Genomic DNA, 24371 nt, shown 5'->3' with positions numbered 1-24371 from the left:
ATTCATTCATGGAAATTGTGGAACTGCTTTCCTTTATTTCGCTTAGTAAGATAATTTCGTTAAATTAGCAGCTATAAGGACAGCAGAAATTACTACGAACTGTTTCCTTAAACAATAATAAATTACATTTTATTTCAGCTATCAGTTTACTATTAAAAAATATGCTGTTTTCTATATTTAATGCAATTTTTACCAAAGTAATTTTAGCGGGGTTTCAACGATTCATTGAGGGCTCCGAATGTGTCTATTTAATTTTATGTCCGTATAACGGATGCTAAAAGCTAAATGCGTATTGAGATAGAAGGGAGAGAGGGGCAGAGAGGGAAGGAGTCGTAGCCTGAGAGCAAAGATGATCACACATAAACAGAAACGCAAGAGGCAACATTCTAGAAGTGACTTCTTTACGAACAAGGCTCTAGAACAACGTAGCGCGAGCTACTAGTGGACGTGTTTTTGTGCTCTGACAGGACAGATGCTACGACATATGACACGGAGTGTTTAAGGCTAAAGGCAGATTAAGAACTTTGAGAACAGTGGCACGTGCGTTAGAACATCACTACCAACACAAACGAGAAACAAACGAACAAAAAATAAGGTCCACACAGGACGTTCTTATGAGTTTTACAGATCTCGAGTATGGAGCGACATTATAATCGAAGCCGACATCCTCTTGGCCATTGTATTGTCCTGGACTTGAAGATCGTGATGGGAATTCGTCACGAGTTGCGGACTGCGACGGGAATAATGAAGGTGGCGCAAGCATGTCGTCAGAATGGACGCAAGACACATAAGCTGAACACGGGCAGGTACAGGGATCGTCTAGTTGATGAGGGGTGCTCTAATACTGTCCACGAGGTCAACTCCAGTGACTTCCGGCACTCGTGAAGGATGGCGTCTGGCTTCAGAAGCGTTCCCACACAACCTCAGTGAAAACTTGTCTGGGTCTTCGCTAGGAAAAATGACATTCCTGAGTACATGTAACTGAAAAGTTCAATATTCTGTTTGGTAAGTGAAAGTGGTTGAAGGTTGCTTTGAGGAGGTTAATTTAACTTCAAATGAAAAAAAAAAAAGAAAAGGAATATAAAAGGCGGTTTGTTTAAGGACTTTCTTGGATATCGGTGAAAGCAGTTAATATTTTAATGCCATTAACTCCCTGATATGAATCTTCTCAGTTATTTTTGATTTAAAAGACAGTTGGACAGTTTGAAAGTGTTGCGGATTGAGATTTGAAAGAAAAGAAAAAAAATAAGAAACTCCTCGGGTAAAGGATACGCCGACTGAGTAGATTGAAGTACCGAATTGTTTAAAACCCCTTTTAGAGAATTTCTCATATTACGGCTGTAAGCTGTAAAGTTAATAGGTAAATACGCTTGTATGGCATTGCTGTACTGTAAAATAATATTGTTGATCAACCTTACAATTCGCGTTGGGTTAATAATGCCATTTCAAGTTTCGGATCTGAGTTTAAAGTAGAGTGTAAATATATCAGTTGTGGCTCACGCTATAAGAAAGGGGTGGTTGCAACTTGCATTTTGTTTTTTGAAATTTTCTAGTTTCAGATCAAGCAATTGGCTAAACGACTTTATTATTAATTTAACGACTTTATTATTTATTACCATCTAACAGTTGGTAATGTTTTACAGGCCCTGCAATACGAATAGCTATTGCATTTGTTAACTGATTAATTTGCAACTTAATTGGATTTCCGTCCATCTTTTGTTAACTACGGATTAAAATTGACCTTATTTATTTAGTCCAAACCCACTACGATTGCATCACTTGTGTCACTTGAAAGCGCAAAGAATTCTTGTATTTTGTGGGAAAGGCACAAAATCGCACATAAAACCCGTTATTCGTAGAGCGTTGGTGTTCGGCATGATCTAGTTTGCAAGATTGATGACTGAATTCTCAAACGGTGGCTATTAGTCAGATGTCTTCCCCCCTGCGCTGTCTCTTTAACTATGCAAAGCATCTTGTGGTCGTTCTGTGTGGTTTGAAATATCGCTGAAGAGGAAATATTTGCTCTTAGAATTAAGTTTGCTATGAAGCACTACCACGATTACAAAGTGCACAGCTCTAAACTCTGACAGTGCAGCCTGATATGGGAGAAACTGTTTTTTCTATCAGGACGATCGTGTTAATAGGACTTTCCGTCATATTCGGCTGAATTGGCCCACCATCATTTCATCGCAGGTAAGGTGCATGTTGTTTTCATAGCGCCTCAGTAATTGTTGGTCAACTATAAGCCACGTTGTTAACTATATTTTATCTGTTTACCTCGTACATATAAATGTGTTGCGGCTCTTCGAGACGACAAGAAGTAACCATAGCGTTTCTTTATTTTTGCGCCAAACACCCCACCTGTCTTTTCTTCCTAACCTTACCACTAACAGATATATTCCGATTCTGTTCTGCTTATCCTAGCGGCCTCTTTGCGGACAGCACAGGGTTGGAAAGGCCTGAATTCGAATCCCGTTAGTGACTCGAGAAACTTTGTAAGCTTTGTTGCTCCATCGATGAGTTAGAACGGCCTCCGGCCGAGTGGTCAGGAATGGGAGTGCTGTAGCACACGCTCTTTGAGTTCAAGCCCCTCACTGCTAAATACGGTCGATCTGCCAACCCGCACTAGACCAGGGTGGCAGCTCATGGCCCATTTCCCTCAACTATGAATTGTTGAGGAGGCTTCCATCCTGCAGTGGGTTGATAATGGCTGCAGTTTACTTTTTTTGATGAGTTAGTCGGTCTGAGGCAAGGATACTCGCAATTTATAGACATAATACACATAGGTGTATGAAATAAATTCTCGCGTAGCCCTAATACGACAGTTTTTATCATACGTGCCGAACACCTTTATGACTTATTTAAGAAGGAAACACCTGTTTCACAGTATCGCAAGTTAGTTTGTGCTGATTCTTATTTGTAACACCTTCAATTTCCGTAGGCTCTGCCATCACCATTATGTTAAATCTCTGTTTCTTTCAAGATCGTCAACTCGTTTGTGTGTATGTGTGTGTTAAACGCTTAGGCAGCTGAGGCCATGAGTCTTCAGTATGTTGTGTCCGTAACTGCGTGTATTCTTCGGTTCGGTTGTCTGTTTTTTGACAGGGAAAAAAAAGTTTCCCGAGAGAAAAATCTAAGCAATACTCTCACGAGACCGACTTGTCATACGTATATCAGAAGGAATCATCAATAGATTCTTCCACACTGCCATGTCCGGTTCAACCAATATCAGGTCCTATTCAACAAATAGTGTATGTGAGTGATCTTTGAACTTTTCTTGCCCGAGTCACACGTGGAGTTAAAAAGTCTATACATAGTCCATACAGTTTGGGGAGGGGCTGCCGTTTGTTACCAGACAGCGGGTTTCTCATAATTTGCGATTATGGTCTAGCTCTTTTTACTGAGAATTTTTCCTGGGACACTCTTAAGAAATCAACAGTCACTTACCAAACAAAACTGATAAAAATATCAAATATTTCACTTTAGGATTGAAAATAATAGGAATGACTATATAAGTATAAGAAAAATGAGATAGTTGACGAATATCTTATAATATCTTAGACATCATTTCTTACAATGAAAACGAAGGAACATATTGCTGGTATACAATAATACAACTACATAAAACGACATATAGTTTCATAAAAATCATATTTCAATTAAATCACATTGCAATATTACGCCGATTTATTTTTAGAGATTTCATTAATTATCTTTTCTTGTATTACCTTAAATATTCTTTTGGGGTATATCAAGAAATGGAAATTGGCGAAATAATGAGCACTTCAACCTGCGTGGTGTGTAATCTGTTTTTTAATTTCTTAAAGCATTACTGGTTATCCTCAGATGTTTCGTGGTGCTTCCTGTACCACTTTTTCAGTGAATTCCTGTAATGCTGTCCTTGTGACACCATCAACCTCATATACCAACTGTGTTCATGACACCGTTATCTTTTCTTTTATCATCATCAGCCTCGCATACCAGTTGGTATGCGAGGCTAATGATGATAAAATAGCACAGTATAAGTCTGTAATCCTTATTGAAAACTTAATGCGCAGCATACATTTTTTGTACTGTTAAATCAAGGAATATCAGATGAACAACAAAAGAGAACACGGAAAAACAAGGAATGAGTTAAAGTAGTTGATTACTGGAAATTTCTTGCACTGTAAATACGAATGCACCAAAGAGGGAAGAATGATGGTGTGACTGCAACGTATTGAAGGGTGACAGAAAAATCCAGGAGCTCCTGGTTCGCACGAGCCTGTTTTTATATTTGTATGAGTTTGCCGGCCCGTTGTTAATCGTAATACAGTCAATTATGTATGATGACCTTAACAAGCCCATTAATTCGTTATGGCGAGTCTATTCCTACTTCATTAACTGCACACCGCTGGAAAAATCTTGAATACGCCAAAGAAATAAAATGAGAGGTATGGGAAGGGGTGAAAAGAACAGCGAGATGGCTGTATCTGTTCGTTGATGTTTTCAGCGTCTAGTGTGCTTTGAGGTATTGAAAGAGAACTTTTTATACGTTGGGCTGCTTTGTTAGTGGCATTTTACGTAAACTTTTAAAAACAACTTTTGATAAGCTACTTCTTTAAATCTGGTAACTGTTTTTGCGTTTGGCACTGTTCACAGATTCTGTTCGCTGACAGACCCATAGGATTGGCAATTTGAACTTACGATGCTCTGGCATGAAACGGAACATAAACCGCGTTAATGAAACCAATGGTTTTTCTAACTTCCAACACATTTTCGTTTCACGAGTTTTATCAAAAATCGTTTTCTAAATATTTTGGTAAACTGTGAACATCATAAATAGCTCTGCATATTTAAACCCACGTGTCTTGCTAGTTGCTATTTCTGCCTTTTATGATTTCCTTAGAGGCGCCAATTCTCGAAATGTACCTGGACAAAATGGCTCCAACATGCTGTTTTTTCCAGTAATTCCAAACGCATTTTCGGTAATTTTTATTCATCCATCAAGCAATCGGCCCATAAAATACCTATATTAACTAAGAAAAGTGTAATGTCTACTTGGACTGCCTTAGAAAGTGCCATCCTTCGTTGGTTAGAGACTGAACGAATAGAAAATTTTGGGGAATTTTAATATCATCTAGTTAAGAAACACAAAAAAGTGCTTCTAATTTGTCCTTGCATTATTTTGATTCCTATTCTGATCACAACACAGTCATTGCCGGGGAATGGAGTCATCCATATTTCTGTGGCTCTTTTCCAACATTATGCCGTCCTTTTCGAAGAAAGTCGTTGACAAGCTGAAGAACAGTATGCGCTTTCGTGGACCGTCTCTTTTAAGACTGGATATTGATGGTTCAACAGTTGAGGATCCTGCTCAGGTGGCTAACAATCTAAACGAGTATTTTGCATCTACATTCACGCATGAGGAGTTATTCAGGAAGGAGAATGATGTAGGTAAAGTAAACATTGGCAGTGAGCTGGATGATTTTGTAATAACTGAGAGGAAAGTGGAGGAGAGATTGTTGAGGATAAACATAAAAAAGGCACCTGGGGGTGGATGGGATCTATCCAGTTATATTAAAGGAGGCAGCAAAGGAAGTAAGCAAACCCTTAGCCATAATTATGAGAGCTTCCTTGGACTCAGGGGAGGTACCTATGGACTGGAGATGTGCAAATGTGACCCCAATTCACAAAGGAGGTTCAAAGGCTGACACAAGTAGTTATAGACCTGTTAGTTTAACTTCTGTTCCAGGTAAATTAATGGAGGCACTGGTTAAAGAAGCACTGCAGGATCATCTAGACAAGAATTCAGTTATAGCTCAGACGCAGCATGGTTTTGTTAAGGGCAGGTCTTGCCTGACCAATTTGATTGGATACTATGATGTAGTCACAAAAGAACTGGATGCAGGGAATAACTTTGCTATTATATATTTGGATCTTAGAAAGGCTTTTGATACTGTTGCACATGGAAGACTGCTGCACAAATTGGAGCAGTGTGGCATTGGAGGCAAATTGCTGCTATGGATAAGGGGATGGTTGAGTGGCAGAAGACAGAGAGTGGTAATCAATGGACACTGCTCAACGTGGACTAATGTTATTAGTGGAGTTCCTCAAGGTTCAGTGTTGGGTCCGTTGTTGTTTTCGGTGTTTATGAATGATATTGATGATGGGATATCAAGTTTAATGTCCAAGTTTGCAGATGATACAAAGGTTGGCAGGGTCGTTAAGGACAATACTGACGCTATGCTGCTGCAACAGGATCTGGACAGGTTGAACAGATGGGCTGAGAGGTGGCAAATGAGGTTTAACATCGACAAATGTAAAGTGCTGCATATGGGAAACAGTAACCCCAGAGCAACGTATCAACTCTGCGGTACTACACTGACAGTGGTGGAGAATGAAAAGGACCTGGGGGTAATTGTGCAGGCAGATATGAAGTTCTCTGAGCAGTGCAGACGAGCTGCAAGAGTAGCTCATGGTGTCTTGTCAATGATATACAGGAATTTTTCTAGCAGGGATAAGGAGGTGATTATTCCCTTGTATAAGGCAATGGTCAGGCCACATCTTGAGTACTGTATACAGGTCTGGAGGCCTCATTTCAAGAAGGATGTAGAGCTGCTGGAACGGGTACAGAGAAGGGCAACAAGATTAGTAAATGGAACAAAGGGTTGCTCTTACGAAGAAAGGCTTAAGTTTTGCAAATTACAGAGTTTGGAGACTAGGCACCGGCGAGGTGATCTGATAGAGGTGTATAAGGCTTTGAATGGTTTGAGCATGCTCAATGCCAATGGGATTCTTCATCTTTCTCAGAATAATCACCTCAGAGGGCATAAATTCAAATTGAGGAAGGACGGATGTCGGATAGATGTGCGGAAATTTGCCTTTGGCCAGCGGGTGGTTGGTTGGTGGAACCGACTTCCATCACTGGTTGTTGAAGTTGATAGCCTAAACAAATTTAAAGCTCAACTGGACAGGTATTTCGAACGAACGGAGGGGTGAAATGGGAGTGGGTTTTTTTTTTTTTTTTTGGCTGATGCTGAATAAGCTTGCTTTCTTGCATCATATGCCTCTGCTAATGCTAATGCTAATGCTAAGACTTACGTTTAGTTTTTCTTACTGACTTTCCTTGACAGTAACGATATTAACTAATTGTGTGGATAATTCACTTTCTCTTGATGTTTTTTCAAATAATTCACAACCACAACTGCTCATTTAAAAGCATAATTAAAGGTTGCTGTACAACTTTTGAAAGTCTGTCCATTCTAAGGACCACTTCTTATCTAGGAGACAGCACATGATTACGAGGCCGGGGTTTGAATCCGGTCCAGGTGGGAGATTTTTTATGGGTTCTTCTCGCACAGCGGTTCTAGTCAGTCTCAGGCGAGGTTCAGATTATTTCAATGTACAGCGTTTTTCAATCTATAAAAATATGCTCCAGAAGTTCCATCAGAAATGATGGAACTTTTGGGACGGTCAGATAGAGGCATAGGGTTCTGTCTATCCCATATTCTATATCTAGGATAGGCAGCTAGGCGTAAATCTTCAGGCTTACTTCAAGTATTTGAGCAGTGTTTAAAACTGGGCTTTTCTGTAGAATAATTATTCTGGCAAACCCAAGATAAGTTGTGAAAATAATACTGCCTTAAAGAGATCAGTGTGTTGTGCGTTGACTGTGATTATACAGGGTAAGCTACAAAATGGCACGGACATTGGGTATCGTAAGAAATACCAAGCTGCCTCTTGTGAACTCATCTCCACAGAATTCAATACATCTACACTTAATACTCGTGTCAGATCAGTTATATCCATATCAGGATATTCTTCTTGTAGCTCTATAATTTTCCTTTTCAGGTTGCTTGTTCCTCTGTTAGTTTTATTCACATATTCAACTACATATGCTGCACATGAATATTCTTCTATGATAAATTGTAAAATCGAATTAGACTTGAGCATTCTTAAAATCCAAGGATTATAATTATTCATAAATTTCTCTTTTATCTTGCATTTAAGAAATACACGTGGTCGTTTGATACCAGCCTTCAAAATATTTAGATATTTTTCTTCTGATTGGCGTTGATTTCATTTAAGGAACTGTTCAAAATTAATATGATATCCAATTTTAATGAGTCGTGCATTTTACGATAAGCTAATCTTCGATTGTCATCTGTGTAGCCATTGGTATCAATATACGAGTTTGCGACATTGGCCAAAAAGGTGCTTCAAATCGACACGTCGGTTTGCGTTATTATTTTTATAACAGGCAAAAGTATGTTTATGTTGCTGTAAATTTGAATAATCTGAAGGTTTCTCTATAGAACATAATGCATCTATCATTTGGATTGTTTCTTCCATCCCATCTTATTTTCCTTCTAATGGCGCAGAGGGTGCATTGTTCATCCATAATAATATATGTGCATGTGGGCTTCCTCGATGTTGAAATTCAATGTGTTTAAAGAAATTCACAACATAATATTTCCCAAAAGCACTGTAGGTTTTCGATTTTAAAATTTTGAGTATACTCTCAACAATTTTATTAAATTATATGGCACACGTCTTCATTTATTAATGTAGCTCTTTCCATGTAAGGTAGATCGATAACTTCATTAGTTGTAATTTCTCGTTTATATCTGAATTTGTATAACATACATAGCAATACGGGCCATGTTGGTTCACACGCACTCAACGTCAAGAACATTGTAGGTTTTCCTAATTGACGAATCATGGCAAACACATCTCGTTACCGTTGACTCCAATAATATGCTGAATTGGGAATTGATTTTAGAAATGCCAAGTTAGACTCTAAGGACTTGTTTATAAATTCTTTCGATTACAATATAGAACGAGTAATGGTAACTGTTATTCTTACTGATTTAAACGCAATTTGCAAATTTTCTGCCGTGCCCATTCGCATAATATTCATTGCCACCATATATAGCAAATGTTGGGGAGTTACTCCACGACGATCAGATCTACGAATTTCACTCGATGCCATCATAAAGGGAGTAATTTTCAATCCATTTTTAAATTTTCATGCATTCCCCAAATATATAGCTGGAAAAGAAAAGTTCTTCCGCATGAATATCAAATATGAAACTTGTTGGAGATGATTTCTGACCCGGTGCTATACATAAATATTTATCTTCAGACCATAAATAATGTTTGTATTGAATTATCGATAGTTCATCATCATTGTTCACAGGTTCTCCACAATTTCATCTGAATGTTCCTCTTCACTATCATCATTTGTCCCCAAGAAATCGTCACTCACTTTTATGCCGTAGAATTTATGTTTTTATGTAGTAAAAAGAATATATTTTTATATCGCTCCTTTAGCACATTCTAATTAGACTGTAGCCAGTTATGTGCCATAAATAAATAAGCAAATAAATAAACAGAGTATGGTGTGAGCAGGGACGTTCATGGTGTAGTAACTAATCCTTGGTGCGGCATTTCCCCAAACGTTTTAGTAAAATGACAGACTCTCCTGGACTGTTGTGAATCCCAAAAAGTGGTGATTAAAATTTTGACCCTGCGAAACTCGTTCTTTCAAGTATGTTATTCTAATAAAACTGAAGTCATAAAGAATACTGAACACTATCTTACTCAGAGAACACTGAAGAAGGCAGTGCAGTAAGCGAAATGAGCCGATATTCGCGTGTGGCACAGTGATTACGATCACTGGCATTTTCCTTATCTGTATTTATTTTTTACAGAAATTAAAACTTTGCTTTATTTTAGTTGTATCATTTTGTACGGTAGATTAACGAATAAATAAAAAATAGACATCCTACATAGTTTGTTTAAATTGAGATATCTTTACTGTATGCCGAGTTCCTCCTAACTCCGTTGACCAAATGGTCCAATGCCGTAATAGTTGGCCTTCACAAAAAATAATTTGGTGATCGGTGGCTCTTTGTACTGATGTGGAACAGTAATTATTGTCCGATAAATCCGACTTATTTGGTGAAAAATTCCATAAATGGATTTATATATAAGGAAAGGTTGGCATAAGTTCTGATTCACCATGATGTTACGTATTTACAATATTAAGTAAAAATAAGTGTATTTCGGTATAAGTATAATGGTAAGGTAATAAATATGGGCTAATATGTTTTGTAGTAAAGGGAAGTACTCACAGTTGTTCTTGTTTTGCGTCTCGAGACGATCGACTGAGTTTCTGCACGAAACGCTGGTACGTCTTGTGGACTCGACAATGACAAACGCTAACTACCGCCACAACGATCAGGCACGCTCCAGCTAAAGTGGCTGCAGCAATGTATATATTGTGTAGATGGTCTAGGGGCACGCTCACCGGACCTATGGTGGCACTCCGATAGACGGCTGTGTCTTCCAGGGTATGAGGCAACGGCTTGGCAGGATATCGGAGTTCTGGAATGGACAGAGGAAACAAAATCAACCATCATTGCAAGTTAGCATTTTGACATTCCCGGGCCTACTCTCAGAAAACAGAAGGTTATGCAATCGAAAGTTTCCATTCCTTGTTGGTTGCAGAATCAAAATATTCTGAAACCAACGAGGTGCTGAAATTAAAAGTATGTTTTGTTTGACCAGTTAACCGCTTTATTAAATATAAAAGAAATTTCAGTTATACGGATGTATTTAATCAAGCTAAGTAATAATGAACCAGTGAAACTTATGTAAATCGAGACTCGCCTTTAATCCATGTGGTCTGAAGTGCGTGCAGAATTAAAATAATGGATGGAAATTAAATTAAATTTTTAAAATTGATAGCGTTCCGTTTGAGAAAAGTACCCAATCACAAATGATCTAAGGACTGAAGATTCAAATTCCAACGAGGCGAGAGGAATTTTTATGGGCTTTATCAGTGGCAGAATTTCATCGAAGACACCCAGAGGGGCAAGTCCGCTGGGTGTCTGCTATTTATCTGCGAAGTGTTTTTCTGCTCAACCATCACTTGGCCCTTCACTTATCCTAGTTCTCTCAAATGTTTCTCGACTCATCTCATTAGGGGTACTTTTGAGATTTCTTTCGCTCTCCGCTTCAACTGCCGCCATATCTCGGAGATCATTAATGATTGTCGACCTGGCTTTGGGTGATTGGGCGCGTTACTTTCTGTCTCTCATTGTAACAGTTTATTTTGTGGGTCCCACTCTTTCTGCCTATCCAGCAATTTGTCATGAACAGAAAAAAGTTGAAGAGAACATTTTGCCAGTGAAGAAAGGGCTGACTTGACAAAGGAAATTATGAGAGCCTCATTTTATAAGTTCATGGAACCATACACGTACACGCCAAAAAGAGTTGAGGACGTTTCTTCAGCGAGGAAAAATTGGGTCCACTTGCTACGCTACTGACAGTTGTTGAAATGGTAGAAACCTGTCATTAAGATGGAGCCTGTTGTAGGCTGTGTTTCTTCTATTATTTATGACCCCGATACCCCTTGAAATTCTTCAAGTTATTTAAAGAAACTGTGCCAAAGAAACTAAGGCTATGAGTCGTCAATATACACGTATTTTTTCTATAAATTGCGTGCCTTCTACAGTATTTGTATTTTTTGTTGATGTGAAACCCGAGTTCCCTTGAGAGAAGTAAAAAACACATATCTCTTATCTGAGACAGACTAACATATCTGTAAATTAGTAAATTAGTCTGTTAGACAATCTAACAGACTAATTTACATGATAGTTTATTAAAAAACTGTTGAGCCTAAAGGCAAGTAAGGCTTCCGGAGTTGATGGCTTATACCCGATAGTTTGAGCGAGACTGCAAGAGAGTGTATTGAACCGTTGACATTAATTATGAGAGCATCTTTGGACTCGGGGGAAAGATTTCTTTGGATTGGAGAAGTGTTAACGTATCGTAATTACATAATGGCGGTTCTAAGAGTGAATCTGGTAACACCAGACCGGTTAGTTTGACTTCAGTGGTAGGAAAATCTTAGAGGCAATGATTAAGAGTGAAATCCAGGGATATTAGATAGATATGGCATTCTGAAAGTTACACAAAATGGTTTTCTTAAGGGAAAATCATGTTTAACTATCTTTGTAGGCTATTTTGACATAGTTAAGTCGTGAGCTGGATGTAGGGAACAATTTCGACATAGTTTATTTGGATTTTGGCAAAGCATTTGACTCGGTCCCTCATGAGAGGATAGGTCGGGATTATTAGTAAGATTCTAAGATGGATTGCTGGGTGGCTGCAGGGCAGAAGGCACAGGGTTGTGATCAATGGATATTCTTCTGTAAAGACTTTGCAGCAAAATGCAAAGTCTTTACATTTGGGGAAGAGCAATCCCAAAATAAATTATACACTTGGTGGAGTTTAATTAAAAAATAGTAGAGGAAGAAAGGGATCTCGGAGTTACGATACGGGCAGATATGATGTTTCTGAACAGTGTAAACAGGCAGCCAGTAAAACCCATGGTGTCCTATCGATGATTTATGAAATGTTATCCTGCAGAGATAGAGAGGTCATAATCCCGCTGTCGTTTTGGATAGGTGAAATGGGAAGGGTTTTTTTTTTTTTTTTTTTTTTTTTTGGCTGATGCTGTATAAGTTTGCTTTCTTGCACCATTCGCCACTACTAATGCTAATGCTAATATTGTGGATGATCAAGTTGCGCATCTTTGCTGAACATTTGAGGAATCTTCATCATTTCGATATTATTGTATTCCATGATGACAACTGTCCGGTTCAGAGAGTCTATACTGTTTTAAACTCGGACGAGGGAATGGCAGGGCATTTAAATTGGCCAGCCAAATCACTAAGTTTATATCTTGTAGAGAACTGTTGGGACTATCTTGAATGGAAAGTGAAAACACAGCAGCAGCATTCGTGACACAAATAAATTACAGGTTCAATTATTTTCAGAATAACCTAATATTGACATAAATTATTTAATGTGATATAATTGAACCGATACCAACAAGAATTCATGAAGTGATTCTTTGTACTAAGCTTACATTATTAGCTGAAAAATTACGGAGGTGACTAATTTTTTTTGTCGTGCCTCTATAATTTCTTTGTAATGAATGCCGTGAAGAAGAGTATAGCTCTGCAGGGCACGTTCCGAACATATCCTTTAACGCATAATAATAAATTTTCTATTTATATTCCGGGACGACCTCGCGGTCAGAAGAGTTCACAAGGTAGAGAGAGAATACAAGAAACTGCGCAGTATTCAGCAGCCATGGGCTTGAACCCCGGTCACTCAAGGCAATTGTACTTATTCTCCTGACCACTCGGCTACGGCGGCCTATCATATTTTACTGAAATGTCCACACTGGATAGTTGTTTACCTCCGCAATCCTATTCTGATAATATTGCATCTATAACATCTCTCAATTCGAATAGCGTTGTTTCTCTACTCTGGTATGTGTGTATAAACGTTCCGTTCATTTCAACTACCCGATTAGCAATATCATCGAGCAATCTGTCGGCGCAATTAGGGACTCTGGATTACAATTTCGCCGAGATCTCCGCTTAGCTTCTCATGTCTATGTCGCCATCTCTCAGAGTTTAAAATGCAGGACATGATTAAACGCCTTGCTAATATGTTTATCGTTCGCCCGATGCAGCACTAATTAAAGTTTTTAAATAACTCGTACTACCTGCGATCGATTTCTGGGACGTAATCTGGATGACTCGTTAGAAATATCTCCGATGTGCCACTGAAAAGGTTAAAATTCAGCTCATACTTGTTTTATTTCTGGATAAATTAGATGATTAGCACCGTAGGTGATTATCCTTCCTTTTATTAAGAGCGTCGGCACTATAGCAGTTTGTCACCCTGAATTAATCAGTATATACTTTAATGAACGAACACGGAACAGTTTTTGTTCACAAGGTTTTAATCAGCCTTAATTCATCCATCTGTGGTCTATATTTCTGTTAATCTTCTCCTCTGAAATTGTAGATTCCTTAAGAGTTTTCTTTTCACATTCTACGTTATAGCACAATGATATATTAAGAAATGTTTTATGATATACAGAATTAAGAAATCCGATAGTCTGTGTCGCTTGTTATATTAACTTTCGCAGATTGCGACAAAATATTGAGTCTGGTTTCTCTTTTGTTCATCATGATTTTACTTAAATACTGTATTATCATTTCAAATGAAAGCCCTTGTGCATAGTACTGTTGGTAAAGTGGCCTTCTCGCACTTGGTGGAAAAGACCTCAGTTCGAATCCCGTCAATGACGCGAGGAATTTCTATGGGTCTTTTTCACAACGTGGCTGAGTTAGTCGTTTTCAGGCGAGGGTAGCATGGAATTCTATAAACTCGAGTTTTTCGTCCAGCAAACAGTAAATTGATCACAAAATACACGAAATTTACCGACATAATATATATGCTGATGCGCTTAAAATACAAGACACACATAAATATAAACCACAGATGGATGAATTATTAAGGCTGATTAAAACCTTGTGAACGATATTGCACGGTAGGGGAGTACCCCTACCGTGTAATATCATTTTCACATCTGGGGGTGACGTCTCCAAAATCTCCCTCGAACTTCTCGACTCTATCAAAAGAGAATATTCAAGATAATGTAATGACCCTTCTCTTACAAAGCCTCTCTGCTCTTTATCTCATAGAAGTTCAATTTCTGCTTCGTGTGTTTTCTGTAAATACTACTTCTGTGGGCACTGCTATTCCGAATTGGTAACTAATTTTTCCACTTTTTTCGAAACCAGTCCGAACACGTTACGCATTCATTCACAGAACCAACTTTTCTCCTTCCTCAATTTTTCCCTCAGCTTCTGTTTTCTGGAACAATCTTACTTCGTATGTATTAACTGAAAATTACATTCTACAGAAATCCAAGTGTAATGTCAACAAATATTTTTTTTGTTTTAGCCTTCAACTCCTGCACGGTACTAAGTACTATAGGTTCTAAGTTGGGTTCTAATTTTCATAAAAAAAATTCCATCATCTCCTCTTCCCCCTTTTTATATTTAAGCTCGATGACTTATTTTCTAATCCATATGCTGTGACCACCGAATTATCTAGTGTCCAACACGTTATCTGGACCAATAGTGGTCCAGATAACGTGTTGGACTATTAAGTCTGAAAATAAGCCCACACGCGAATAAAACAATCTTGTAGTGCGTCAATACAGTTCAATTCTTTCCTCCCAGTTTTCACATATGAGAAAACCCTTTATTATTGTTGATGATCATTATTAAAAGTCCTTTCATAATTGCCTTACTCGCTGAATAATGAATTATTATCATAAATTATTCCCTGAATTTTTATTACAGGTTAAATTATGCTTATCATAATGTCCGATATCCCGTAATAATTCGTATTCCACGAGTTATTCCTGGTTTTAAGAATAATGTGCAAATCATCCTATAAACACACACTAGTAAATATAAAATACACGATTGTGGGGGGGGGGAATTAAAATGTTATTATTTGTCCTTTTATTTGTTGTGTTTTGACTTCCACCTTACTGAAGTCACAATCCCACCCCACAAACGCAAATCTGACTGCAATTCACAGAAAATTCTAGATTGTAGGGTGTGTAAAGTGGATGTTAGCAGAACATTAAAGATACACATTTATTTACAAAAAATTTACAACCTTTAATACAACATTTACATAAAAAAACAATAATTACATACATGCATACCCATTTCCATATATATGAACCATACTAGTACAATACACTGTCTCTCTTTCTCATCAACTATTCTCTATTTAATATGAATCCTCGATGATTACTCAATCATTTTCTTCCATTACCAATTTTTATCACTTACATCAGTAAACTCATTTCAACTCTTATTATTCTTTTTGCATATTTGTTTCTAACCTTTAAAACATGAAGTGTATTACAAATGGTATCCTCTTACCTCAAGAATGTTCACTATAAATCACCCATTCTACCTTAGCTACTCTGTAGTTACCATCTTAGTCATCCCTCTTTACTCATGAGGTTTCTCCATTAATAAAATTTCTTTCTCTTTACACCTCATCTGGTACGTTATCTTGTGTTGGCACCTGGCATAATTTAATGATACAGGTTAACCTATCCTTACAGTATTGCCCCTATAAATATAATTTCTTTACTAATTCCTTTATACTATTACTTTCCCTTTATTTACTTCTGTGCCACATTTTCATTCATAACAAATTATCTCAGCCTTAGTAACTAACTTGCCTAATACAACAGGAATGTTCTTTTTTTTTAAAAGGACTATCACTCAATTCCTTACAGAGCTCGGTTATGAGTCCTTGAGTTCAGGATTCGAGGAAAAAAAACAAGAACAGACTTACGTTACGGAATGGCCGCTACTTCCGATTTCCTTGCGTTCAGGCTTCCTTCGTGGCTGACAGGCTTTCTTCCATTTCTTGGGCACTCTGCTTTCCTTACTGGCGGACAGGCTTTCTTTCTTTTCTTGGCTCACATATCTGCACAACAGGGCTCTTTCTCAACGGGCCCTACCCTAGACACAACTGTACGCTCTTACATGACAAAACTTCGGAGGTACAGCTTGCGATTACGTTGCTAGGGATGCCGATTAATGCCTCCTGATGCCGGACCAGGCTTTCTTTCTCTTCTTGCATGTTTACCTTAACCTTAAACTTAACCACTGCCTTCCGATGCCGGACAAGGCTTTCTTTCTCTCATGCTTTTTTTTTCTTTTTCTTCTTCATCTTGCTACCAGGAGATGTGAACTCCGACCACCAAAAAATCTACTTCTACTTCTATCATCAAAGTTTCATGCGATGACGGACTAATTGGTTAAAATAAATTTTATTAAAATAAAAATGATATATACATAAGATAAAACAGAAATAAAAGAAGATAAAAGGGTTAAAATACATAGATAATAGCTTTCGAAGCGGAGTGCCTCTTCATCAGCTAGAGGCCCTCCGCTTCGAAAGCTACTATCTATGTATTTTAACGCTTTTATTATATATATTTTAACTCCCTTATCTTGTTGTATTTTAACGCTTTTATCTTCTTTTATTTCTGTTTTATCTTATGTATATATCATTTTTATTTTAATAAAATTTATTTTAACCAGTTAGTCAGTCGTCGCAAGAAACTTTGATGATATAATGCAACCCGACGCACAAGGCCTGTTTTCTAATAATACTTCTACTTCAACCCGCAGCTCACGACTTTTCTCTCCTAGACCACACAAAAGTCAGATACAGAGTGGACACTTGCTCAATTAATCTCTCCGAACTTCCCCCCCCCCAAGTTTGGAATGCCTCCCCCAAGGACTTGCAACCAATCCCCATACTCAGTTTAATTTTCCATTCCTTCCTATTTGCTAAAACATCGGACCATAGCGCACAAGCCAACCCTTCTCTAGAAATTTCTTTTTCTTTTTTTTTTTTTTTTTTTTTTTTTTGCACGGCAGTATGGCCCTTTCACGTTTGCCGGTCACCTCCAAAACGCTCAATTTCGTGTTCACACTTTTTCTGCTAAATATGGCCGACTTGTCAAAATATCAGCCACTCTGGCGCCGTTTTCTTTTGACGCAAACACTGGACGTCCACTCATTTCCTGTTTATTTCCTAATGGTGGCTTAGATCAAAAGAGACGCATCATAATCCAGTTTCACGGCCCTATTGTTCTTGCCCTCAGCAACCCTTTCATCGCCTATTCTCAAGTGGCACCCCTTCTCTAGTACTGACCGCTGTCCCTGTTTGCTCTCTTATATTACTCTAAATTACGTGCTTCCATTTAAGCCGCTATTTAACATACACACCTATAACTTTCCCATCCACAAATCCGGTGTTTCTTTAAACTTTAATCTTATTTACATTAAAACTAAATATCCTATCTTAATACTTACTATCTTTAAACTTAATGTTCCATTTCCATCGCCCTTCCTAGATTTATTTTAGCAAAACAAATATTTCTATTTTAATTTGTAAGATCTACTTTTTACACGATGAAGACAGATTTTCCAGCATTCCATATAAACGCGTCTATAGAGTAGTCGACGCTCCAATAAACCTCCAAAACAACCAATCAATCAAAATAGAAACGAAATTTTCACGTACTCAATGTATGTGATTCAAAATTCACTTGTTGGGTTATCTAATGTAAGTGCACAGGAAACTATCTCAAGAATTTGGATATTTCATCCGACAAAAAACAGACAAACCGATTGTAGAATTTTATGGAATACATAAAATTTATGGACAGAATACACTGACCTCATAGCCTTAGTTGCTCTGGGGCAAAAATAGAAGAATAACACGCCACTAAGGTAATCGGTTATGTTATAACCGATGAAATTTGTTATAATCGCTTATGTTATAATCGTTGAAAATTGCTTATCGTTTAGAAATATAAGAAATTAGGGGGAAGCGCGCAAGACAGATTCCACGTCAGCAGATGTACCACATTCAAGATTCGGTATCGTTCTGCATGTATGTGGAAATCAAAAAATAATTTTCTTGGATGGGAAATTCTCCACTTTCTTCTGACACCATCTCCGAGTGAAGAAGTTTCCTTTACAGAGAATGTCTCTGACCCGTAACGGGAAATGAACTGTAGATTTTTTACAAGCTACAGGTGATGGGTGAGGCTCGCTCATTGCGATCCATCTGTTTGCAAGTCGTGCGTGTTTGTTTGCATTAACAAGATACGATGCATTACAATTAGCCCGACTGAGATTCAAGACAGTTACGCAATGAAATATACTGATATAATGGTTTACTCACCTTCACAGGTATCGCCTGTGTAGCCTGGACGGCAGGAACAGAAAAAGGAGTCAAGACTCGGCCAGCAACTTCCTCCGTTCTGACAAGGATTGGGAAAACAAGGATCATAATGCTGGGTACATCCTGGACCTAGAAGAAGGAAGAGAGGACGGAATTATTGATTTAATTAATATACAATTATTGAATTTTGCTTAATATACAATAAACGATGTTATGGAGGTTAGGTTAATGCGCGGAATTATATTTTATTTTCTTGTTAGATGAAATCTTCCTTGGTTGCTTTTCGTTTCTTTTAACAGCTCTCATCATCATTGCTGTTGATTTATTGTGGGTTAGTGTATACCACTTGTGCTATACACTAACTCCCACCCGCACAAGAGCACGCTTGTGCTCTTGTGCGGGTAGGAGATTGTAGACATTGAAATATCTTTGCAAAATATTTACCTCATTGGTAAAAAATAAATAAATAAAATAAAATGAAACACACATACACACAAATATCTTACACGTTTAAGTTTCGTTGTTAAATACTGGAGAAAAATTACATTTCTAGATTTTTCCCCAAATTTATTAAGACTTTCGGCAGCATTAGAAATACAGGGTGTTTCAAAAATGATGGTAAATAATTTAATGGTGAAAAGTACAAACTAAAATAAGCAAAAAAGTCCCAGTGAACATCGGGCCGCAAATGAACCGTTTTCGAGATAATGCACGTTTTCTGTTAAGATCCGCCTGTGACTATGGGAGCACTAGTTTAGCAAAAAGCTGGGAATCCTTTATTAAGGGTGGTTTTATTAAACATAAGATAATATATTTTTAATTCTTGGATTCAACACCACAGGATTTTACAGATGTTACAGGTTACAGGATGTTACAAAATGTGTTCAAAGTGCTGTCCTTGCATCCGTACGCAGCTTTGTAGTCTTCTCCGCATTGAGTTGCGAATCCTCTCAGGCATTTCTGGGTCATTTCTGATTTTCTGAAAGGCTCCTTCAACCCGACGCTGCAATTCCTCAACTATGTTAATGTAAGACGTGTACACCAAGCTTTTACCATGACCCCAGATACAAAAATCCATAGGATTTCAGTCTGGTGATCTAGGAGGCCACATTACATGCCCATCTCTACCTATCCATCGTTAACTATACAGTACTGGGTGAGAATGTGCCGGTGCACCATCATGCATGAACCACGTGTTCTGGCGTTGCTGAAGTGGAACATTATCATCATCAAGGAGGTCTTGAAGAACATTCTGCAGGAACTGAAGGTACAGCTCTCTTGTTAGCCTGTTAGGCAGAAAGTGTGGTCCAATTAGACGGTAGTCCTACTGGTAGTCCTACCCAGATATTCAACGAGAAACGTTGCTGATGTCGTGACTCGTGAATTGCATTAGGATTTTCGTCGGACCAAACGTGACAGTTATGAAAATTAAAGAAAGCATCACGAGTAAACTCAGCTTCGTCAGTGAACAAAATGTTGTTTAAAAATCCACTGGCAGAAGTTCACTCTGGGAGGGTAATCTGTATTGTTGAAACCTTGTACACGCTGGATATGATAGGGGTACAGTAATTGGCGATGTAAAATTCGCCACACACTGCTATGACTCAATACACGCTCTTGCAGAGCAACCCTCCTTGTCGAAATTCCTGGATTTTGTGCTATTCTTTATTATTATTGTATTTTATTTTATTTATTTATTTTATTATTATTTTTTTTCATTTTTTTATTATTTTTTTGTTACCTTAATTATTTTTATTCTCTTCTTTCTCTTCCTTTCGGGTTTCTTTTTTTTTTTTTTTTTTTTTTTTTCCCCCTCTGGAGTGGGGCCCAGAGAAGGATTTTTTTTTTTTGTCTCATACTCTGAGACCATAGGTGTCCCATCTACTGGAACTGGCCCACCTTCCCATGGAGTGGACGGGTACCCAGAATCATCTGTCCAGATGATTGATGCTTCTGGGTAGCCAAGTGGCCAGAACATAATAGAACGCACACATAATACACACAAACCGACGTCACACACATATCTGGCCCATTTGTAGCGATACTGTTCTTCACAGAGATACGAGGCGGAGTTTAACTGACGTTCTAGGACCGCCCCATACATAAACACATGTCCACATATTCTTTCTAACAGTCTGCGCGATATCACAGTGGTATCGTCACCGTCCTCCCCACATCGGGTGGAAAAAGGCCCAGTTTCGAATCCCGTCGATGACACGCGGAACTTTAATCGGCTTTTTTCACTTCGTGGCTGAGTTAGTCGGTCTCAGGCGTTGATAGCAAGGTTTTTACCCCAGAAACTGGGGTTTTTCGACCAGAGAACACACGCAATTAACAGACATCAGACACGCTGCACGGCAGATGAATATAATTATTCGGGTGGCCTAAAAATAATAGTTTAGTTTTAATAGTATTCTTTCTAACACCCTTTCCTCAACCTTAGGTGTCATGCTTCTGGGCCTACCTGCTTGTACCTGCTTGCTACTCCATGTGCGAAGCGCCCATGTTCTCTAAGGTGTTAAAATAAAAACTACTATTTTTAGACCACCCGAATAATTAAATTCATCTGCCGTGCTGTGTATCTTCTGTCTGTAAATTACGTGTGTTCTCTGGTCGATTTGTCTGTTTTACTGGACGAAAAACCCCAGTTTCTGGGGGAGGGGAGAAACCTTGCTAGCTATGCCTGAGACCGACTAACTCAGCCACGGAGTGAAAAAAGCCCATTAAAGTTCCTCGCGTCATCGACGGATTCGAACTCGGGCCTTTTCCACCCGGTGTGGGAAGGATGGTGACGATACCACTGTGCTACTCGCGCAGACTCTCTAAGGCGTTGTACTCTGATGAATGTGCGCCTGTTGGGCTGCCTTCGGCGTGGAAATGCTTCTTGGTACAAACATGCAGTCTCGAGTGCACTGCCGTTGGCTTTACCACACATGAACACATGAAGTGCATGTCCGCATACTCTTCGTTGCTATAACCTCTTTCCATGTTGACTATCCTTTGACAAGTACTAGTATGCCTGCTACGTCTCAGAGCATTGCGAGAGGGGAAAGGGAGAGAATGAGCATAACCTAACCTAAACAAAAAGTTAGTGGTGGATCCCAACTCTGTACAGTTCACCTTGTCAGTGGTGGATCCCAGCTAGAAATGTAGTAGTAGTAGTAGTAGTGGCATGTGATGCAAGAAAGCAAGTGTATGACCTTTATGCAGCATCAGCAAAAAAAAAAAAAAAATATCACACCATTCCCTCCAAATGCATGTCCAGTTCCTCCTTTAATTTATTTAACCTATCAACTTCCACAACGATAGATGGAAGTTTGTTCCAGCAATTAACCACCCGCTGGCTAAAGGCAAATTTCCGCACATCTATTCTACATCTGTCCTTTATTAATTTGAATTTATGCCCCCTTAGGTTAGTAATCTGAACAAGTGGAAGGATCCCATCAGAATTCAGCGTGCTCAATCCATTCAAGGCTTTATACGCCTCAATCAGATCACGGCGCAGGTGCCTAGTCTCCAGCCACTGCAATTTGCAGAACTTAAGCCTCTCTTGGTAAGAGGATCCCTTCATTCCCCTCACCAATCTTGTTGCCCTTCTCTGTACACGCTCAAGCAAATGTACATCCTTCCTAAAATGAGGCCTCCAGACCTGTACGTAGTACTCAGGACGCGTCTTGACCATTGCTTTATTCAGAGGGACAATCACCTCCTTTTCCCTGCTAGCAAAATTCCTTTATATCATTGACAAAACCCCATGACCTGCCCTGGCAGCCTGTTTGTACTGCTCAGAAAACTTCATATCTGACTGCACAATTACTCCCAAGTCTTTTTCATTTTCTACCACCTCAAGTGTAGTACCACACAGTTGGTACATTTCTCTTCTACCCATATGCAGTACTTTGCATTTGTCAAGGTTAAACTTCAGTTGCCACTTCTTAGCCCATCTGCCCAAATTATCTAGATCCTGTTGCAGTAGCACACTGCCATTACTGTCATTAACAACCCTGTCAACCTTTGTGTCATCTGCAAACTTCGACACTAAGCCTGATATACCTTCATCAATAGCATTGATAAATATAGGAAGAGCAGCGCCCATTGATTACCACCCTCTCTGTTCTCCCACTCAATCATCCTTTTATCCATTGTAGCAACTTACCCTTAATACCATTCTGCTCCAATTTGTACAATAGTCTTCCATGCGCAACAGTGTCAAAAGCTTTCCTGAAATCCAAATATATGATATCAAAATTACTTTTTGCATCCAGTTCCTTTGTTACCACATCATAATATCCTATCAAATTTGTCAGACAAGACTTTCCCTTAACAAACCCAGGCTGTGTCTGAATTATTGCTGCAGTCTTGTCTAGATGATCCTGCAATGCATCTTTAACCAGCAACTCCATTATTTTACTCGGAACAGAAGTTAAACTAACTGGTCTGTAATTATTCGTGTCAACTTTCGATCCCCCTTTTTTGTGAATTGGGTATACATTTGCACATCTCCAGTCCGTGGGGACCTCCCCTGAGTCCAAGGATGCTCTCATAATTATGGCTAAGGGTTTGCTTAGTTGCTTTGCCGTCTCCTTTCGAGATGTGTGCAATATCTCGAAACGATTCACTTAAGGACCCATGTTTACTAGGCTTTTTTTTGCATATTGTAGTCTGTACTGTTCACCTTTAAATTACTGACCATCACTTTTGAAACACCCTGTATAAGAAATTAGATGGAGGTGCACAAGACTGAGTTATGCGTCAGCTGTGCCATGCGCATTTTTTTTTTCCAGGGGGAGGTTGCCATTCTCCTAGAATCATTTCGGTTTCGTCATTCCAGGTGCATGACGAAACTGAGGGACAGAGGAGTAATCGGAAACAGAATATTTTGTGGATTTTGGGAAGAATGGATGACGATTGCTATCCGATTGTGTTAACTAATTTTAGTTGGACGTCATGTCCGAAACAAACTAAATTGTCACAGTGTAGGTAAGGTTTATTAAGGAAAAGTGACACTGTAACTAATTATAATTAACATTTAATTAACGTTCTTTAATTGAATTTATTTATTAAAAAGGTGCTGTGCAAAATGGGAAACACTAAACCATTAAGGTATTTGAGAGGCAACGTTGGATTCAACCACAGTTCTGCCTTCGTTTTATGGTGCACAGCGTTTGAGTTATAAAGGTAGGTTTAGAGCAACAATTTCTCTTTACTAATGATATCTTTGCTGTGTTCATTGCTACTGAAATCCAAAAATAACTCCTTTTGGTTTTCCCCTTATTCCGAAATTAATTTGAGATTCTACGTCTTGACACCCGAACTAAAATTCCAAGTTGTTATATTTTAATATTTTGTTATGCTGTATGGTACTAAGTACTGACGGAAACTCTGTTGCAGCTGTTTAATGAATGCAGTTTGAAAAAAAAAAAAAAAAAAAAACCACATTTCTTAAGATTTGGTACCCCTTGTTGTTTTTATTGAATTTTACCGATTTTTTATATCCTCATTTTCAGTAGAACGGTAATGATGAGAAAAGAATGTAGCAATGATAGTGTTCGTGTATGGCAACATTTCTTCGAAACCAAGATTTTTGGAGTAATTTTGAAAAACCAAGTCAAATGGTGTGAAGGAGGCGTGGTCCATTACAGAAAGAAAAAAAACATTTTTTATATAATACTGTACAATCCTTGTACAGTATTAAATGATGCTCCATAAAACCC

At 38.4% G+C, this 24371-nt stretch overlaps 1 protein-coding gene across 3 annotated transcripts in view; it reads right to left on the bottom strand.

Moving 5' to 3' along the window:
* Positions 1-591: 591 nt before the first annotated feature.
* The window catches only part of LOC150080842 (uncharacterized), a 259475-nt gene continuing 235695 nt past the window's right edge, over positions 592-24371 (bottom strand). For 2 of the 3 annotated variants that reach the window (XM_090381006.1, XM_090381007.1), the window contains exons 8-10: positions 18658-18786; positions 10119-10371; positions 592-949 (exon numbers count right to left, since the gene is read on the bottom strand). In XM_090381006.1, coding sequence (XP_090237132.1) covers positions 820-949; positions 10119-10371; positions 18658-18786 — 512 coding nt within the window. In that variant the 3' untranslated portion in view covers positions 592-819. The remainder of the gene's footprint in view (positions 950-10118; positions 10372-18657; positions 18787-24371) is intronic. The other variant, XM_090381008.1, reaches the window with a different exon arrangement.

Source organism: Mastigoproctus giganteus, chromosome 9 (genome assembly GCF_048544385.1).
Source record: "Mastigoproctus giganteus isolate SK-2022 chromosome 9, ASM4854438v1, whole genome shotgun sequence".
Classification (NCBI taxonomy): Eukaryota; Metazoa; Arthropoda; class Arachnida; order Uropygi; family Thelyphonidae; genus Mastigoproctus; species Mastigoproctus giganteus.
The sequence above is the reverse complement of the archived record's forward strand: the minus strand, read 5'-3'. Positions and strand labels throughout refer to the sequence as shown.